At 38.7% G+C, this 21,234-nt stretch overlaps 1 protein-coding gene across 1 annotated transcript in view; it reads left to right on the plus strand.

The window, feature by feature from the left end:
* The first annotated feature begins 448 nt into the window (after positions 1-448).
* cacna2d4b (calcium channel, voltage-dependent, alpha 2/delta subunit 4b) overlaps positions 449-21,234 on the plus strand; it is a 63,313-nt gene continuing 42,527 nt past the window's right edge. Inside the window, exons 1-9 of the mRNA XM_030765239.1 lie at positions 449-483; positions 2,602-2,683; positions 8,345-8,461; positions 11,232-11,291; positions 14,029-14,191; positions 14,368-14,499; positions 14,600-14,660; positions 16,331-16,481; positions 17,108-17,182. Coding sequence (XP_030621099.1) covers positions 449-483; positions 2,602-2,683; positions 8,345-8,461; positions 11,232-11,291; positions 14,029-14,191; positions 14,368-14,499; positions 14,600-14,660; positions 16,331-16,481; positions 17,108-17,182 — 876 coding nt within the window. The remainder of the gene's footprint in view (positions 484-2,601; positions 2,684-8,344; positions 8,462-11,231; positions 11,292-14,028; positions 14,192-14,367; positions 14,500-14,599; positions 14,661-16,330; positions 16,482-17,107; positions 17,183-21,234) is intronic.

Here is a 21,234-nt window from a genome sequence, read left to right on the forward strand (position 1 = left end):
ATTTTATTCATTGTTTAGACTGCTATGCTTCAGTATAAAACTGAACACATTGGCTACAAGGAGTATCAAACACTGCTTGAGTTGGAAAAGTTATCAAGAAGATCAGACCATGAGAGGGAGCAGGGAAAGGGAAGTGAGTGGGCCTGCCCAGCATTTGTGGATGAGTAAAGAACATAAGAGATAATTTTAACTTCACAAGGGCAGACCCAAACTTCTTGGTCTGACCAACATGAGAGGATCATTTTTAATGAGCTGTATGGTGGATTTCTGGACAAAATCACTCTAGTTTTTGTTGGGTTTGTGTAGTCAGGGGACGATCAGTGCCAGTGTTCTTGGCTTTGCTGTGTTGTGGCTCTTCTCTTCTGAGATGGCAGTAGGCAAAATTTCAGCCTGGAGAGGCAGCCTGTGCTTCACAGCCTTGTTAATTTGGTCTGGCGGCTTATGTCCCATGGCAGATGCACAGATGAGGATCCCACCTGAAACGTAAGTGTTGCCCCTGGATCAAGCCCAGATTCAGCTGGAAGTCATAGAGAAATTTATAGTGGAGAAGTGTCTTAATGATTGTGATTGCATATTTCCTGAAATTTAGGCATTGCTTAAAAAAATTATCTGAAAATGTTTAAGTGGTTAGGGACAGTTCTCCCCAAAAACATCATCAAAACAGAGGCAAATTATTAGGGAGTCTCGTTTTTTTTTTAAATTATGAATAAGTTGATTTAAGGGAAGACAAAAAAGGCTTGTGTTGGTTTAAGCAGAGACTGTTTCACAGCTTGATTTTAAAGACCTGATTACATACAGCCCTTGGTTCCATTTTACTATCTAACTCATTCGAAACTGAAAATCCAAAACATCTCTTTGTGAGGGGAAAAATAGAAGCAGTTTTATAGGACAGAGATTACAGACTCTGCATGCTGAAAACAGATACATGCTGCACAAAAGGTAATCCTGAATGTTGTCGTTAATGAGAAGTATAGTTCATTCTTCGTGAGACTAAACCATTATTTTTACATCCAGATTTGAAAATACATATGTACTGGGACTTCAAATTGTTATCAACGATCTTGTTTCATTTTGTGGAGGAAAAGTCTTAGTATTTTACATAAGACAGAAGAATATCTCTTGAGATTACAGGAAGTCTGCAAAAAAAAGAAAAGAATACAATCTCGCAATCTCGCAATCTTACAATCAATCACATAGTCAATCTTACAGTCAATTTACAATTAATCTTACGATCAATTTTAGAGTCAGTCTCAGTCAGTCTTACAGTCAGTTTATAGTCAGTCTTTGTGACTCTTGAGTGTTCTTCGGAGGTATTTTTCTTAAGGGCTGTGTGAACTTTGTCCATACACTATGGTGATAACTGCTCTGTGTTCAAGTAGTGTTTCAGAAACCATTTTCTCCACTGTTGTAAATGGGCCAAACAGTGTTGCAGCATAGATGCACTCCTAGTGTTGTATAGGATGTTGGTGGTGTCCTTCCATAAGACTGTGAGGAAAAGCACCTAGGGATCAAAGACAGATGGTCTTCCTTTGTTATTCATGCCCACAGCACTTAACACCCTAAACAGAGAGCAACGCCACCACAGCAGACCTGCCTGTCTGCTGCAATCATTTCACATCTTCCTTTTCCTCACTGAATGAAGTAAATCAATGCCAGCTCATATTCTCTCCTAGGTTTTTAAATCTATTTTAAAATGTCTCCAGTGCTGTATTTCACATATGCTCTGTCTCTTTTGTGTGAATCTGTTGTAGAATGTAATGGATAAAAATAGTCATCCACCTGGAGTAGACCCACGGCCTGTCTTGTGGAGACCTCTTTAGTCTTGGAGGAAATCCTTGGCTGTAGTGGTGTTGTAATCCAATATTTTACCAAGCTAAGCTCAGAGCTCTAAAACTAGTGCTTAAGGACAGAGGTCTTCCACTCTGGAAAACCCATGACCCACATTAATCTTCTCTGATCAACAGTTCTAGTGCAGTGCTCCCTGTGTCACTCTGGGACACTCTCACAGCCTCAGAGTCATGCGTGTGCGCTGTTTTTACTAAAATAGGGTGACAATTGCACAAGTAGTTTGATTCTGGTCGATGGTTTTTAAAATGTTGAGTATTTGTATAAAAAAAAAACCCTTAATATTCTCTCACTGTGTTCTCTTCAGAGATTTGGTTAGCAATGTGTTCAGACTAAATTATTTTGTCCCAGCTTTAGGACAAATAAATCCTTGTTCTCACTTGACAACACAGTTTATCATTCTGTTTATCATTCTGTTTATCATTCTGCCAACTGTGCAAAGTGATGGTCACATATGTGTCCAATATCTGAAATAGTAAACAAATCATATCTCTGAGGCAAATGTATTATTTTGTTGTAGTTAGATTTTTACAGATTATTTTGAATCTTATTAAGCATTCATGGAAATTAGGGCTGACCCAGATATTTGTGTGGAATTAGAAAACAAAAATGGCAGCAGGCTTTTTTTAGAACACGTGTTTTGGAATGCAAAGGAAAATCTTAATGTGCCTGCTGTCTTTTTTTAAGTCAACACAGTGTCTGACACAAAGAATAATTGTTATATACAGTTCTCATTCTTCTTCCATTTCCCATCAGGGTTCAACAATGGGCCAGTATCTTCTCTGAGCAAATAAACATCATTGCAGCAAAGTACTCTGGAGCTGCCCTTTTTCAAAAGGTAAGCTGTGTACTTTTTCTATGGTTCACGCCCGGATTTCAGTGAAACATAAACATTCCATGTAAGATGACTGGTTAGAGTGAAAGTAGGCAGAGATATTCAGCTCCTTACATTTGGAGAGAGCCCAGCTGGTTAATTTGACATTAACCAATCGCTGTTCACTTCATTTACAAAATATTTCTCTCACATGTTCCCTGTACTCACTTTGAATTCTCTCCTACCTGAATGTTTGCATGTGACAAGTTGTAGGAAGTGTCACATATCAGCATTAATATGCAACTGGTAAGTCATATCAGGCATTTGTTTGGTCCATATCACACTGTATAGATGGGGCTATTACAGGAAAAAGGCTCCTGGTGTAATTCCTCTCCATATCAGTCGTTCTGAGAGAAAGGGTCGTAAATATGATGTCGATTGAGAAAGGACACAATGTGTGTTGTGAGTTGTGCACTCTGCTAATGGGATCCCATTAATACTCTGATTCATAGCTCCCTGCTCATCACCGTAAGGTCCCTTGGCTTTAGTCTGAGCTGACTTTAATGGGTGACAGCCAACTTCTGTCTACCCCAAGTGTAGGCATGCAGAAGCACAGTAGTTCATTTGGCATTGCATACGTATGTTTGCAGAAATATGTAAGCATGGGCTCCTACCTGTCTGTAAACTGTCTGTGAATCTCTCACTGTTTCTTTGTTGGCAATAGAAGATCTAGACAAAATCCATACAATACTGAACTTAAGGGTAATAACCTGAGAGCTATGATCAAAACAAGGGAACTGCCCCTCACTGTTAATCTAGTTTATTCAGCCACTAGTACAGCTCCAGTTTAAATAAATCAGACATATTGTATCTAACACACATTGGTAGATCAGAGCTCTGTAAGAGATGGGGTCACCCCATAACAAGTCCATCCTGTATGTGACAAATGAGTTTGTAGTTACTTGCATAAATTGCGTTCAGTAAATAAATCGCTTAAACAGACTCAGAAGTCATCAACGCTTTTTTAGGCATCAACACTTTTGAAAAACTGACCATTTATTGTACGATTTTCTGTTATTTAAGAAAAACAAGTAACAAACCATCAAATAATTTGAATTGTCCAGCTTAGGCATCGGTGGTACACTTTTTATAAGATGTTTTATTTGGTGTGTGCTATGCTTGGTGTAACCCTGTTACGAACACTCAGGAACCTGAAAAAAAGTATATTTTAAAATATTGTTTAAGGGTCATTCCATACCAACTGACCTAGGCCCTCCAGTTCATGTCATGGATTCTCTTGAAAACATTCATGTGAAAACGAATATAAAATGCATGGGACTTTGCAAAATCCTATATCTCTACTCCAAATACTTTTTTACTTATGAATTTTTGAAGATTGGCCCTCAGAGCTAAATTTCATCATTTTTGTGATTCTTTGTAAGCCTCATCAATTGCTTATTTTTCACTGGATTGGGTTGAAATTTGCGCTGAACATCCAAGAAACCCTAAGGATAATTTGCAACATGTATTCATATAAATAGTTGTTGCTGAATGTCAGTAATCGAATTAATAAAAACAAATTACTCATTTAATGTTATGGGCATTTCTCAGAGGTACAACACCGCTTCTCATGAAACCACCCAATACTGTTTGGATTTTTAACGTTGAAAAGCCAGCTTGACTGTTGTGGCCTTCATGTGCTATCTGAGATATCGTAATTATGAGTTTCAAGCACATGAATGGTCAAAGTCGTAATTACTAGTGGGAAACTCAAATTTTCTTGTGATACCCGAGTTACCGAGTTGTGATGTAGAGAGGGGGATGGCACTAACAAACATGGCGCAAGGCAAGGCATCAGCAGATGGTAAGAATTAGTATTAAATAAATTATCGTGTTGCATGTTAGATGTGTGTGTATGAAAATGCTGCAGCAAAGTTCGTTTCATAAACAGAAAGTTAGACTGAGGTGAACGTGATTTCTGAACCTATGTTTGCAGTTATTTTCTTGAATTAAATGAATGTAATTAATTAATCGTGCTAATTTTATCCTAACGCCTAAATGCTACACCTGATGCACATCCTCTCCTCTTAAATCTGACTCTGTCGCCCAAGATTGCTTTGTTCTATTTTATTTTTGAGAACACATCAGCCAAAAAAACAATGTTTTTGACAGGTCAGCCATTTTTTTAAAGCTGCTTTCTTATTTGTGTTAACCACGGACTGAATGTGTGACACATTGTAATTACGATTTCTGAAGTTAAAAGTAGGATCGCTGCAAGCACTTGAAGGCAGCATGCAAATTAATGCAGGCGGGACGTCTTCTGATAGGATAACTACTGTTCTGTCATGCTACAGGTTGCACACGGGCATTGGAAACGTGTTTGATGGATGCAAGCAAAAGTGTGACCATGCTTTGACCCATCTCACTAAAAAAAATATGTAACACTGCAATTTCCCCTTGGAGATCAATAAAGTAATCCATCTATCTATCTATCTATCTATCTATCTATCTATCTATCTATCTATCTATCTATCTATCTATCTATCAATCTGTCTGTCTATCTATCTATGCTTTAACCGCGGTTCAACAAAGAAACCGCAATCACGTCAAAAATTCATGGTTATACATTTGTGAAATAATTGTTACAGGCCTATCTGTTACTCTAACTGGGTTGCAAGGAACAGGGTTGCAATCAATGCTAATGTTAGCTTTTTGTCAGGAGTAGATGCTAGCTGTGGAATGGAATGTTACTGTCAAAATCAAGGACAAACTTATATATATAAATAAAGGAAAAAAATTCAGAAATTCATTTGTCTTATTACTGGTAATATGAGTAACAGGGTTGCGGTGGTTACCGTGGCACACTCAATCAAGGCTGAAAAGATTGGAAAAATATGAAAAATGGAAGAGCATACTTACCTTTTGCCTACCCATGGTGTTAGTAAATGGCTTGATGATGTCATTACCTTTGTGCTGTGTGACTCACTGTGTTTTCTTTTCCTCTGCCAGTGTTGTGCACATGTTGTAGGACACAACATCAGTGCATAATTACTATTTTTTAAAAATATGTTGAGTAAACAAGTTTTAACAATCACAAGAGACATATATCAACACAATCATACTAAAAAAAGCAGGGTTACGCTTTATTTTACAGTCTGCTAATTACCAGGTATTAACTACAAAATGAGACGGTAACAAAGTACAGTTATTAGGAAAGTGCCAAAAGAAAAAAAAAACTGGATATGAAAGTACTAAATAATTTCCTGGTAAGTACAAAGAAACCTACTAGGAAACTAGATGGCAATAAAATATAGTTATTCAGAAAGTACCCATTAGAAATGAACAGTAAGTACTAAGTTATTATCTAGGAAGTACATGGAAACCTACTAGGAAATTGGATGGTTAGGGTTAGGGTTAGGGTTGTTGCCATCTGGTTTCCTATTAGGTTTCTATGTACTTACCAGGAAATTATTTAGTACGTCCTATCCTAATAATTGTATTATATTACCATCTCATTTCTTAGTTAATACCTGGTAATCAGAGATGGGCAGTATTTCAATTAATGTATTTAAAATGTGTTTAATTACTTTTGAGTATTTTGTAATTTGAATTTTGCTGAATGGAAAACAATCAGATGTAATTTGTAACAAAATACTTTGAGAGATTGTACTTTGTGTATTTAAAATACTTAAAATACTTAATCATATATATCAATGTATTTCTTTCATCACCAGGCTTACTATAGGACTACTAACTATAGCCTATTATGGTCTTTGACCAGATGAAAGTAAATCATGTGACACATCCTGTTGGGTCCAGCTGGCTCATTGGGAACTTTTTGTTTTCCTCATGACCAGTAACCCAAGGAAAGAAGTTGCTTTGGTCCTCGATTCAAACTGCCTTAGGGCAGTGGCTCTTAACTCCAGTCCTGGGGGCCCACTGTCTTGCACATCTTTGGTTTAACTCTCCTGATCTCTGATTCCACTGATAAATTAATCAACAAGCCCTTGATTAGCTCAGTTAATGAAGGGTTAAAACAAAGACGTCCAGGGCAGTGGGCCCTGAGTCTGGAGTTGAGAACCGCTGTCTTAAGGTAAAGTATGTAGTATAATATACTATCAGATATTGTTCACTGAATGTCATTACAGGACAGGAGAATAGAGCAATCAGCAAATCGCTGTGTTTGCTTGCTAGTGGCATTCTAGCTAACGTCACAGACACACTCAGACAGCCTGGGACGGTGGCACCTTGTGGTTAGTCTTATGGAAGCCTTCATTATTGATAAATCAGATGAGCTACTTTTGTTCCTAAGGACAAAATGAATTTCCAACAGCTAAATTTAGTTGTTTTTTATTGTGGTGAATCTCTTATACTAAATGTGTTGCACTTCTTCAAATGATTGCCTGTAAAGTTAGAGATCCAGGAAATCACCTTACTGTACTGTTGCACTTATTGTAAATCGGTCCTGAAAAAGGCATCTGCTAAATGTCTAAAATAGTGTTGCAGGTAATTTTGTGTGTATTTTTGTATTCTCAAATTACAGATTACTTAATTTTAATTAAATACATTTTCTTAGACCAGTATTTTGTATTTTATTTTGATACATTTGATGAGCAAGTATTTGTCATTTATAACAACATACTTTTTTGACATATTTGTGCCCATCTCTGCTGGTAATTGGCAGACTGTAAAATAAAGTGTTACCAAATGGTAGATGTTGTGATGTGTGTGTGTGTGTGAAGGACTGTCTCTGGTTCACAGGAAGTGTGTGGCCGCTATGGCGCATCCAGTTAGAATGTTTCTTTAGTGTTTTTTTATTAAATAGAAATGGAAAGTATGGAGAATGTGTGAATGTTTTGTGTGTATACAATCACTGTGTATACAGAGCTGTTGTTTGGGGGTGTATGTATTGGTGTGTTTGTAATTGTGTGGTTTGGTATCCGAACGCACACAAAGATTCTGATCAACTCAGAATACAACAGTACTCCACGATGTATACCACAGCAGCAGTCTCTCCAAAAGTGTACGAACAATCACAGTCTCCCCACAAGTCCTCTCCCTTTTGTATTTCACGCCGACAAAGACGGCGGCTTTTGCAGCAGTATTTGTGGAGGCTCGTGCAGCTGTGATTGGCGCATCTGATGGAGAAGGACAACCAATAGCGAGTGACTGCTTGCGCTATTGGTTGCTGCTGGAAACCGGAGGTGTTACTCAAAGTCCTTTGTTACTGTAGATTTAAAACTTATTTTAACTATTATATCTGATATGCAAGTTGGTCCTCAAGAATGTGGGGCAAGAGAAGAATGCCATTTTATGGGGTGCTCAAGAGCTATTCGGTATTTTAAATAATATTTTAGAACCATTTTTTCTAGAACTTATACATTTTGTCTCAGGATAAGTATAATTTACACAACAAGTGTATGTTTTAGTATTTTGTGCATGGATTATTTGAAATTTCATGGGTGGGACAGAAAATGTCCTCCAATTCTGGAATGTCGCATAAACCCTGAGATTACATCTGTTAACAGTTCTTCAAAAGTTATTTCCTTTGAAAAGTTATTTCCTTGGAAAAGATATTTCCATTGTAAAGTTATTTCCTTTTAAATGCTGATATGTATCTGAACTCTACACAATGTGATAGAGTTGAGATGTATTTAATAACAGTGAATTGTCTGACCTGATCAGAAGCTGAAAGATGTTGAGCCCATTATCAGAATCGAGGATGTGGATGGGAAGGTGCTGGTGCAGGACTTTGCTGAAGAAATAGAGAGAATGCTGGGAAGCAAGATGAAGTCTGTTAAGGTTTGTGTTCCAGCTTACAGGTAAATCACTGTTGAATACAAAAGGAAATCTTAGTATACTGGAATTATCTGTCTCTCTCAATATGTAAATGTAAGAAGTTAAGGACATCAGCATTACGGAAACTCAAGTAGGTGCATTTACATGGAACCTAATAGCTATTCCGTTAAGAATCGGATTCAAGTTCAATCAGAATGAAAATGCTTCACGTAAACACTTTGATCGGAATGAAATACTCCAATCCAATCGAGAATTCAATCGGACTGAAAGAGCAGGTGCAGATTTCTCATAATCCGCTCAACAGGAAAATATTAACCAAATGCTCAATCGGATTGCCTTCTGCACTTGGAACTTCGCACACGTTCAACATGCGAAGTAATGACATATTGACGTTTCACTATGCATGACAGAGTTTAAAAAACATAGTGGACAGTGTGAGAAATTTAACATATTTGTGTTAAACATTCTCAAAGAATTAAGAATAGTTGAGTGTCTAGATGGGCGCAAATCCCACAGCACGAGCTGTTTAAGTAAATTTGGGAGAATATTCCACGCAGAGATGATATAATTGTTATTATAAAGCTACAATTGTCTTAAGTAATGAACTGATCAAATCATTGACCTGTAGTGAAGCTATCACTGCCCTTGCACTTTACAATATTTGAAATAAGCGTTCTTTTGACCACGCTACCGTTATTTACTTCTGTGTCTGAGCGGCTTAGAGATTTTTTTTAGCCTTCGACTACATCATACTGGTCAGCGCAAAGTAATTTCTTTGCATTTACAATGCTTTCATGATCGCTTTCATGTAAACAGTACATCTGGAATCAGCAATCGGAATGATTTCAAGACTGTGAATAGTGTCTCCAAGGCCAAGGTCCATTTGCAATGGGCTGATTTGTTTGGATGTTATTTGATATTATTTGTTATGTTATTTGAAAGTGCTATGGTAACGCACCATCAAGATGGCTGTCGTTGTCTGAGGCCTTCCTTGAATTTAACTTTTTTGTTCATTTATTCACACTATTTTATGCAGTAACACTATATTTCTGAACACCATGATCACCTACAATAGACAGACTTTAATCGACATCAGATCTACAATAGATGCACATTTCACAGCCAAAAATTATTCAGCAGACTCAGCAGACTTCCATTTGTTTAGATTTAAATTGTTTAGCCTACCTGCTACACCTTGTAAGTGGTGCCGGAGAAGGAAGCAGGGCAAAAGAGCTTGGAGTACTGGTCAGGCAGAGACAGCAAACGAGAAAACCGCCCCTCTCTTCGAAGTATCCTTGTGGTGAATAATGTTCATCGTAATGAACATCATACTGTTAAGACTAATATGACCACGTATTCAGCCAGTGGAGTATTATTTCCCATTAGTGTACTTTCACGCCCATGTAGCTCACTTCGGTCTAGCGTCAGACTGACCATATTTCGTAGCAACTTAGTTCCAATTCATCTGACTCCCTCCTCCACCCTGGTAACACTGAAGTTAGATTTTATCAATATTATACCACTTTCACATAAGGCATGGGCAGCAAAGAAAGGTGGGAGTGTAGCTCTAATCTATAAAACTAAATTTTCTCCCAACACCTTCAGTTTACCTAATTTTGTTGCTGCTCTCCATGATGCAAACCTCATCTTTTCCTGTAGCAGTGCTCTATCGGGCACTATAGTCAATTTCTAGATGAATTCTCTGAATTTATCTCCATTATTCTAATTAGAGTGGGTAAAATCCTGATACTGGGTGACTTTAATATCCACATCAAAAACAGTTCTGATTCTCTTAATAAAGCTTTTACAGCTATCATAGACACTTGACTTTAACCAGTATGTCCACGAACCAACTCATTTCACTGGCAGCACTTTAGATCTTATTCTAGCTCGAGGACTAGATGTCGCTCACGTTGTTGTCTCTCCCTACTCCACTGCCCTCTCAGACTATTTTCTTATTACTTTCCAGTCTCTAACTAGTCACTCATATAGGAAAACACAACCAAAACTGCCTTTTATCACCTCTGTAATATTGCAAAAATTAGACCCTTTCTAAGTATGGCTGATGCAGAAACCATTGTTCACGCATTTGTCACGTCTCGCCTCGAATACTGCAATGTTCTGTACTCTGGCCTGCCTGCCTCTATTACCAAAGGTCTTCAGCTGGTCCAGAATGCTGCTTCCAGAATTCTGACCAGAACAAGGAAGTTTGATCACATTACACCTGTCCTGGCTTCCCTTTATTGGCTCCCAATTCATGCAAGGGCAGATTTTAAGGTCCTCTTATTAACATATAAAATTTTACATGGGCTTGCGCCGGCCTACCTATCTGACTTATTTACACCCTATAATCCCCCTCGTACCCTGCGCTCTCAAGATTCTGGACTACTGGTCGTTCCAAGAGTTAAAAAGAAGTCTGCTGGCAATCGAGCCTTTTCCTACCACTCCTTCTTCCTCTGGAATGGTTTACCTGCAGAAATTAGGGAGGCGAACTCTCTCCATACCTTTACAATGAGACTAAAAGATTATCTATTTTCTTTAACTTATGTATAATATAATTTTGATTTGACTTTAGTATAGACATTAAAAGCCCTTTGAGACTATAAATAGTGATATTGGGCTCTAAATAAACTTGTATCATTAGTAGTAGTGGTAGTAGTAGTAGTATGTGAATTTAGCGGGGCGTAACCGTCAGGGTGTCATGTGTGAGCTGACTGGTGATGGGATGACTTGTCCTGACGTGTGTGTGTGTGTGTGTGTACTGTAATGACAGAGGTTGGCAGACACCGCTGAGGATGCAGATTTGTACCATGAATATAATGCAACTTTAGAGGTAAGTCCTTGTTCTCTGTGTTTGTTAAAGTAATGTTTGTCATCCAAAACTACTTTTCACGTCATGTTGGCAGCAGTAACAGATGAAGGTTCACTCTTGTCAAATGATTTGTTCTGGAGTTTTCACTGTAACAGAATCCTAACTGAGGGCTATTATAATGTCCATTCACAGATAACAAAATTGATTAAACTTCAAATTCTATTTTACATCCATTGTTTTTCAGTGGAAAAAAAGAAAGAAAAAAGGTGCCGCTTTACAACAAGATTACCTTTACAAAGGGCTTATGAATGGTTTATAATAAGTTTATTAATTCTGTTATGAACACTTTATACATCATTAATAAGCTGTTATAACATATAAGATAAAAAGGGCAACTGTGATCTTTTGCTTGCCAAATAGTGATCCCACATTTATCTGTACTGTTAGGCCTCATATCTTATTGGTTACTTAGCTTACTTTGCCTTCTCCAACAGCTAGCATTTATGCCTGTCAGCTTCATCAGGTATTTGTTAATAAGTTAGTAGCTATTTAACCACCGTCAGCATATCTTAATAGTCAAAAAGTTTCATTTCGCATATCAAATTAACATATCAGATTAACAGATTCATTTACTACAGCTTTGGCAATATTGTTTTCCTTGACATTTTCAGCATGCTATCAGCCATCAGCCATCCTCATTATTATCACAGGTGTTTATATGACATATACTATCAGGATCTTATGCACACTGGTACCGAAATGGTACCGAAAAAACTCAGAAACTAAAGTAAGAGTATATCATTAACTATGCAAGCTATTAAATTTAAAATTCTATTTATAATTAGGGGCCAAACAGCGAAGCTGCTGGAACTCTATTGTGATTGTTAGAATTTTTTACTATTATTAGGGGCCAAGCCGCAAAGCTGCTGGAACCCTATTGTAGTTGTTCGAATTTTTCACTATTATTAGGGGCCAAGCCTATTGTAATTGTTAGTAAGTTCCACTATTTGTCACATGCGGGTCTATGGCAGCCCCTAGAACCCCTTGGTAGATTTTTGTGAAATTTGGCGCATCGACAAAGGATAGTCCAAGGTATCCAGGCACCGAATTTGGGGTCTCTCCATCCATCCCTCCAGCGCCACCAACAGGCCAAAAATCAAGGTACTTTTTTGGTACTTATTTGCTCATAACTTTTGAATCCTTTGTCCTTTTTTTCCCCTGAATCCTTGGATCATGGCAAGTTGAATGCACCCATTGGCCATCAATTTCCGCCTAGCTAGATTTTCCGCCATTTTTAATTTTTCCAAAAACCTATTTTTGCAAACTAGTCCTAGACCATTGATCCAATCACCACCAAATTTGTTACACAACATCTACAGACCATCCTGACCAAAAGTTGTATAAAGAATTTTGCTAGGCCAAAGAGTGCGGCCGCTGTCGTCCAATGAATTTCGATGGTGAAGCTCCAAACAGGAAGTGAGCCTATCTCAGCAATGCTTGGATGGATTGATCCCAAACTCGGTACAATTCATTGACTAGGGGAGTACTGACTCCCCACCAAGTTTCATAACATTTGGCCACATGGTGACGCTATACCAGACAAACATTAAAAAATGTATTCAAATACCCATAACTCCAAGACAAAAGTAGATATTTCAGCCAAACGTCTTGTGCATCATCACAGTATCAAGCCCGAAATGGAATAGTATGACCCCAAGCCGTCAGCCATTTTGTTTGTCGGCCATCTTGGAATAAGTCATTTTCAATAGCAGAGCATAGAAGCCCTTCATGGATCATGATGAAATTTGGCATCCTCATGGAGCACAGTAAAAGATATGCAGTCACCAAATTTGGTGTCATTCCATCATTGGCTCTAGCGCCACCAACAGGCCAAATTCCACAGTACATTTTTGCTTATAACGTTTGAACCTTTTGACCTAGAGTGGTGACCTTTGTGTCACCTTATTGCCTGGGTCATGCTGAAGAGAATGGATCCCTTTCTTGAAAATCTGCCACATTGGATTGTCCGCCATTTTGAATTTTTCAAAAAACCTACTTTTGCAAACCAGTCCTAGACCGTAGATCCAATCACCACCAAATTTGGTATGTATCATCTAGAGAAGGAACTGAGCAAAAGTTCCATAAACTTTGATGACGAAGCCTCAAAACAGAAAGTGAGCGCAACTCAGCAATTCTTGCATGGATTGATGCCAAACTTGGTACACTTCATTGCCAGGGGTAGTACTAGATACCCACAAATTTTCATGAAATGCCATAGATAGCCAATAAAAAACAATGATACCAAACATATAAAATATATATTAAAATACTCATTAGTCCTGGACACAAGCAGATATTTCAACCAATCTTCTTGTGCATCATCACAGAAGAGAATCCAAGCTGAGAAGCCACAAACACTCATTCTGTTCAGACCATTCTATTAATGGCTCACCTTGGTATCATTGTCTTTTATTGGCTATCTATGGCAGACCAAAGGAGCCCTAGGTGAATTTTGGTGGAATGTGGCACCCTCATAGGGAACAGTGGGTTTTGGTGTGTCTGTTCACCATGTGATGGACTGGAGTCTTGTGCAGGGGTTGTTCTGATCACTTGTCTACCGGTGGCCATGAGCAGCTTGGCCCCGTCATTGCTGCTTGCAGCTATATTTGTAATTACTGTTATGTATTTAATGAGTAAAAGAGTAAGACAGTGAAGAAACTGCTGTACTATCACTGTTTTGCTGTCCTTCTTCCAACAGTTTGACTATTACAACTCAATGTTACTGAATACGATGGATGAGGAAGGCAACTATATTGACTTGGGCGGTGAGTTTCAACTGGAAGAAAATGAACATTTCAACAAGCTATCTGTCAACACATTACAGAGTGTCATCCAAGTCCCCACTAATGTCTACAATAAAGGTGAGAATCACTGAAACCTTAAATAACAGTCCAGACTCTGACTGTATGTCTGTTTACTCAACACTCTGTCTCACTTTACTCTTTAAAGCTTTGTGTTCTCTTTCTGTCTATCTGTGTATGTCTCTCTCTCTCGCTCTCTCTGTGTGCGTGCGTGTGTGTGCGTGCGTTGTAATCAGACCCAGACATTCTTAATGGTGTGTACATGTCTGAGGCTCTGAATGACATCTTCATAAGTAATTTCCAAAAGGACCCTACACTCACATGGCAATACTTCGGCAGCTCAACTGGTTTCTTCAGACTCTATCCAGGTAGGTGGTCTTTCATATCCACTTTGGCATGACCTATCTAATATTTCAAATGGCTTAATGTTCCTCAACACCAATTCTCATCTTTAATGTTCCTCTGAAGGCATCAAGTGGACTCCAGACTCAAATGGAGTTGTTTCCTTCGACTGCAGGAACAGAAACTGGTGAGATTCTATTACTAATTGCCTCATTACACACTATTTTACATAGGAATTGTTTATAAGGATTGCACTGAACTGTACATAGCTTTTGCAATGACACAAACAGTATAACAAAGCCTCCTGATGATGCAGCCAGTGAGATGACAGTGCAGAGGTGTGATCCCAGTCAGAGTTCCCACTCTGCCCCATATGCAGACTGGATTGGTTCTATTTGCTTTGCTTCACTGGGAAAAAATAGAGCTGATTTTAGGCTTTGATAGTAACAATCCAAGATGGCGTCAATACATTTTAAGCACAATTTTTAAGAAAAACAAGAAAAGAATGAATTTCACACTATCAGCAGTTTTAAAAAATACCAAATTGTGTAAACAAGTATAAATTAGATTGCACCTTATAGTTACACTGTTCTAAATTAGAATAACTTCACATTTTTAGGGACTATGTATTAGGCTGTAAACAGAAAGCTCAAACATACTCTCTATACATAAAAACAACATTAAAACCACATTAGACCAAACTGAACCAAATTAAAAGGACAAGATAAAGACAAAAGCACCAAATTTAATTTCTAACCACTGACATTCTATCAGTGGCAGCACTGTGACATAAATTAAAATTTTTTGGTCCTAACTGTGCAGTAAAAAGTGCACTCAGGGGTGATATCACTGCAGGGGACGTTTTGAGGTTTGTAAATATGGGCAATAAAATCTTGCACTGAAGATTAAAGTTGGATATTTTAGCATCTCAGTAGTAGTCTGTTAAACTGGGTTAAAAACTTGTATTAAAATCTGAGGTTAGATAATCAGGCCCCGCGGATTTACCCAAGAGTATTTCTATAATACCTTTATCTAGGTCTTCAGTCCAAATATCTGTATAACGGACATTATTAAATTGTTCATCATGTCCTCAGCGTGACTCAACACGTGGCGGTGCATCCGACTCTTTCTTCTGAATGGCTGTTTTTTTTTCAGTGGATGCAGAGTTTATCATCTGTCAGAGTGTGGAGTGGAGTGGATTCCAGTGCTTTTCAGGCACACTGTCACCCCTTACTCATAAACCCTGTCTAACACACACAGCATTTACATCTATAGATAAATACTGTTTATATTAGCCAAATGTGTGTTTGGAACAGTAGTTGCACATCCAGTGATCTGGGACATGATCCTAAAGAAAGATTTTAATCTCGTCTTTAAAGTGGTTAACAGCTCAAAGGGCAGGTCAGTGAGACTAGCCTGGGCACCATATGGCTGTTTATTCAGTAGTAAATAATAGCCATAAAGCTGGCTTAGCTAAGCCACTATCCTCATGTGTGGTCTGGTTCAGCAAAATAACCACAGATGTCAGAGCGTGTCCTGGATCATCCTTACTTGCAGATTTTTTTTTTCATTTCTCCTCAAAAATGTCTTTATTGTTTAAAGGATCATTTAATGGATAAAAGGATCATTTAATGAATAAAATCTAAATGGAGCTGCTTAACTAGCTTATTAAGTTCTCAGGAATCTCTTAACCAGCGATGCTGGAGAGCTGTTCCCAAGCACAGACCACCCACCCTGCTCTACCTCTGCATGGTGCTTGATGGCTGGACATAAGGTTTAAACAATATACCGTATCAGTTCTTCTCTCTGACCCTCAGCCTGACCTGTCCTCACCTGAAGCCTCATACTCTTTCTCAGGTACATCCAGGCTGCCACCTCTCCAAAGGACATCATTATTGTGGTTGACATTAGCGGGAGCATGAAGGGCCTGAAAATGACAATCGCCAAGCACACCATCAACACCATATTGGACACACTGGGCGAGAACGACTTTGTCAATGTCATTGCAGTAAGAGAATCAGTGTTTTTACTGGCTAATTTGTGTTGTAGATTTTATGTATCCAACACATATCTTGGTGTGTCTGAGGGTGTGTGTGTGTGTGTGTGTGTATGTGTGTGTTCTTATTCATACACTTTAATGTAAACAGTACATACTGTACATATTTTGTGTACACAGTATATGCAAACATATATATTTATGTACAGTACGTTCAGCTAGCATTCTGCTCTGTGGCCTTTTGATACTGATGCCATTATTTCCCACTGAATGCCAAGGATGAACTGTTTTCATTTTTAATTACATAAGTGAATATTATATGTGCTACTTTACTTATATGTGTTAACATTTCACTTTTTAATTCTTTAATTACTCGGTTAACGTTGGCATATTTCATCCCATGTAATTTCAAATGCAATATAGCCCACAATAACTGGAAATTCAGAATGTATCATTTCGGTTCAATACATTTTCACACCTCTATTCTGCAGTTCATAGTTTGTAAATGTATTATAATGCGTAATTTAATTGAATACATTAATTACAGAGGTAGCCTGTTTTAACAGTTGTAACAAGATACAATTATATGTGTTTTTGTGCATTCTTGACTGTATAATTTTATGAGACACTCCTTACAGTACACAGATTACGTGCGTTACGTGGAGCCATGTTTTAAAGGGACACTGGTACAGGCAGACTTGGACAATCGTGAGGTAAATCAATAATCTTCTTGGCTTAAGCCAGGGGTTATTGCCTAGCAGGTCCCAGCAGAGCACTGAAGTGTTCACTCACGTACAGCCCTCTCTCCTCACCTCTCCCAGCCCTCTCTCTTCACCTCACCTCTCCCAGCTCTCTCTCCTCACCTCTCTCCTCACCTCTCCCATCCCTCTTTCCTCACCTCTCCCAGCCCTTTCTCCTCACCTCTCCCTTCCCCTCTCTCCTCACCTGTCTCCTCATCTCTCCCAGCCCACTCTCCTAACCTGTCTCCTCACCTCTCCCCTCACCTCTCTCCTCACCTCTCCCATTCCTCTCCCCTAACCTCTCTCCTCACCTCTCCCATTCCTCTCCCCTAACCTCTCTCCTCACCTCTCCCAGCCCTCTCTCCTCACCTCTCCCAGCCCTCTCTCCTCACCTCTCCCAGCCCTCGCACACTGTTGTGTTGCCCATGCGTGACACTGCTGTCTGCCTGTCATGTTGCCCATGTGTGACACTGCTGTCTGCCTGTGAGCAGTAACAGGAGAGCATGTTGGGGCAGCTGAGACGGGGAACTGTAAGGTAACAGACCTTGTCGTGGTGCAGAACCGCAGAACCATCTAGGCTGGACAACAGTGATAGTAGAAAAGTTTACTGGTAATTTACAATGAGATACTCATTTTTTTTAACAGCTCTACACTTTAACGGGTTCTAAATACATGTATGTTGGTAAAACTGTTAATTATTATTGCTAAACATTATAGAGGATAAAAATAATTAGTAAAGAGTGAGAAATAATAAATACCAGGTAAAGGTGAGATACTCAGATGCATTAACAATGAGTTGAGTGGTAACTTACAGTGTAAAGTAACTGGAAGGTGTGGTGCAGGTGAGCTCTTGAACCAGTTGTCAAACTAGGAGAAATAAAGTGAATTAGCAAATTTCCTGTAGAAACAGTTCCAGGGAAATGCAGAGGTATATTCTTGCCTATATGACATCATAACAGAGCTGGTCTGTAGTCCACTGTGGACTATTTAATAAAGCATTACACTGTATGACTCTGGTCAGGAGGAGTGCATAAGCATAAGCCCCTCTGAGCACCAGGCCTGTAGGGGGTTTTTATGGACTGATTTTAAAGGATGTCAGAAAGATTCTGAGATGACAATTTGACTGTAATGATAGACAGTAGAGTTTGGAATGCTAATGTCTATGAGGATATACAGTTTACTATGTCTGAGATAACAAAACAAACAGGGTTTGAGAGCACACTGTATATATGAAAAACGATGAAGATATTATAACCGGTTGATTTTACATGCATTTCAGCATAGGGTGTGAGTGAGTCACTGTGACAAGATACAGCTAAATACATATATATATATATATATATATATATATATATATATATATATAATATATATATATATATATATATATATATATATATATATGTGTGTGTGTGTGTGTGTGTGTGTGTGTGTGTGTGTTTGTGTGTGTGTGTGTGTGTATGTATGTGTATATATAAACACACAGAAGTTGGACAAAATATTGGAAACACATTGTTAAATAACAGCTTTATCATATAATATCGAGCTGGTCCTCTTTTGGCAGCAATACCTGCTTCAATACGTTGAGGAATAGATTCATACAACTTTTGGACAGTGGCTAACGGAATTTTAATCCATTCCTGAGGCAAAACCTGTTCCAGCTCTTTCAGAGATGATAGTGGAAGGAAGTGGCTCCTTACTTGCTGCTTCAAAATATAACAGAGATTTTCGATTATGTTAAGATCTGGTGATTGTGGGGGCTAATCCAAGTGTTCAGCTTCACTGTTGTGCTCTTCATGCCAGTCTTTATCGATTTTAGCTGTGTGAACTGGCGCATTATCATCTTGAAAGATGGCACCACTGTTTGGAAAGAGTGTTTGGACCAATGGTTGAATTTGGTCACCCAAAATTGACAAATACTCTTTAGAGGTTACCCTACCATGCAGTGCTAACACAGGACCAAGAGAATTCCACGATATTGCGGCCCAAACCATCACAGAGCTGCCTTCGTGCTTAATGGTTGGGGTCAGGCAATCAAAATCAAAGGCTTCTTTTGGCTTCCTCCATACTTAAATTCATCCTTAACAAGGAAAAAGCATGAAGGATGATTCGTCAGAGAAGATGACAATCTTCCACTAGTCCATTGTCCACTTCTGATGGTCTTTGCACCATTTTAGGCTGGAACACTGATGGGGGAAAGAAAAGGTTTGGCAGCGGCAGCACTTACATGGTATCCAGCTGCATTGAGCTCCCAATGTACTGTTTTGGTTGATACTCGGTTAGCAAGATGTTGGTTTAGCTCTGCAGTCACTGTTTGTTTGTGCTCTGTAATTACTTGAAATTTTAATTGCCTGCTGGGTCAGCACCTATTGCACACCTGTCTGCCAAAGAAGGGGTCTCCTCTCTCTCTCTGTGGTCTTTCTCAAGATTTCTCCCATTTTCCCATTTCCCTTTTGGGTTTTTGGGGTGGTTTTCTTGCCCACCATGAGGATTAAGTCAGGGGGTGCCGTCCTGTTTTGATTTTGATTGTTGTGGCATGTAAAGCCCTTTGAGACTGTAAACAGTGATATTGGGCTCTAAATAATCTTGAAAACTTGAAACTTTAGTAGCTGTAGTTCTATGATTTTTTGACACAATGCGTTTTAGCACTCTGCAGTCACTTGCACAGAATTTTGGCTTCCTTCCAGAGTTACGCTTCCCAGAACTAGTCTTCCCTAGTTTTTGGTATGCCATCATTACTTTAGAAACAGCTCCTCTTGATACATTAAACAGCTCAGCAGTTTTTGTTACTGAAGCGCCAGCTATTCATGCTCCAACAGTTTGCCCTCTTTGGAAGTCTGAAAGGTCACACATTTTGACTTACACTAATACGCAGACCTCTACAGGAAGAAAAATCTTGGGTAATACATAAAGCACAGGATGTCTGCGGTGCATGTACATAAGATTTACATTGCACTGGGAATCGTTTTAAGTCTAAATGTCAGCAAATTTATAGGTCTTGAAATATCATATGTTTCCATTATTTTGTCCAACCCATTATTTTGTATATATATATATATATATATATATATATATATATGTATATGTAATGAGGGGTCACTAATAGGGACTGACAGAAATGGGGCCAGAGCTGCTAATGATATTGAGGATGTAAAGTACACAGCATGTGGTCACAGGGGCTCATTATCCCGTCAGGAACATCTGAGTACAGTCACATTCACAGACACTAATACGCAGACAAGCTGTTTGACAGCTGCCCTTGCCTCTGCTTATACCATCTGTGTGCTAATGTAGCATCTCAAAATTACATGCACTGTCTTTAAGTTTTACTGAGGGTAATCGTCATGCATTCGCATTCCTCAAAAACAGTTTATCCTGCCTGTCATGATGCTGAGTGTTTTACACTAGCCTACACTGGGGCCCTGCTGTTCCCTGTGGGGTCCTGTCCACACATCATGGTTCATTACCATAACGTTGCTATTCATAAGGTGACAATGTGTGATGTGTCATCCCTTACAAAAAAAGCAACTTGGTAATACTGTGGAGCTGTGATGACATTACAAAATACCATGGTCTAGTGATGGCATTTTGTTGTTGTATGGGACTTTCCTGGATTGTGTAAAGGTACTTGAGTATTTTATGAAATATAGAGGTGTTATGATAGTACATGTTGGCATTAGTGATTCTGTGCTGGACTGGACCTCATGAGCTTACAAAACACAATTCCGTTTAAATTACTGAACTGCTATGATGGTTTTAGGGGCGGCTTTCAGTTGCACCAATTATAATGTTGCTTTTTTACAACACTTTGCTGAGATAAAAAATGAAGCTTTATTTTTCTTTACACTGTAGGGAGAAAAGTGCAGCCTAAGTCTGTACTGATGTGTTGGGTCAGATAGAACCATTCTCTGTCGCTTACATTCTTGACAAATTGTTCTTATTTTTAAAATACATCAAACAAGACCCAATATAAGTTACATTTAGAAAGAAATCCACATGCATGGGTTTGAGTTCCCCATACTCTG

The sequence above is a fragment of the Chanos chanos genome, chromosome 2 (assembly GCF_902362185.1).
Source record: "Chanos chanos chromosome 2, fChaCha1.1, whole genome shotgun sequence".
NCBI lineage: Eukaryota > Metazoa > Chordata > Actinopteri > Gonorynchiformes > Chanidae > Chanos > Chanos chanos.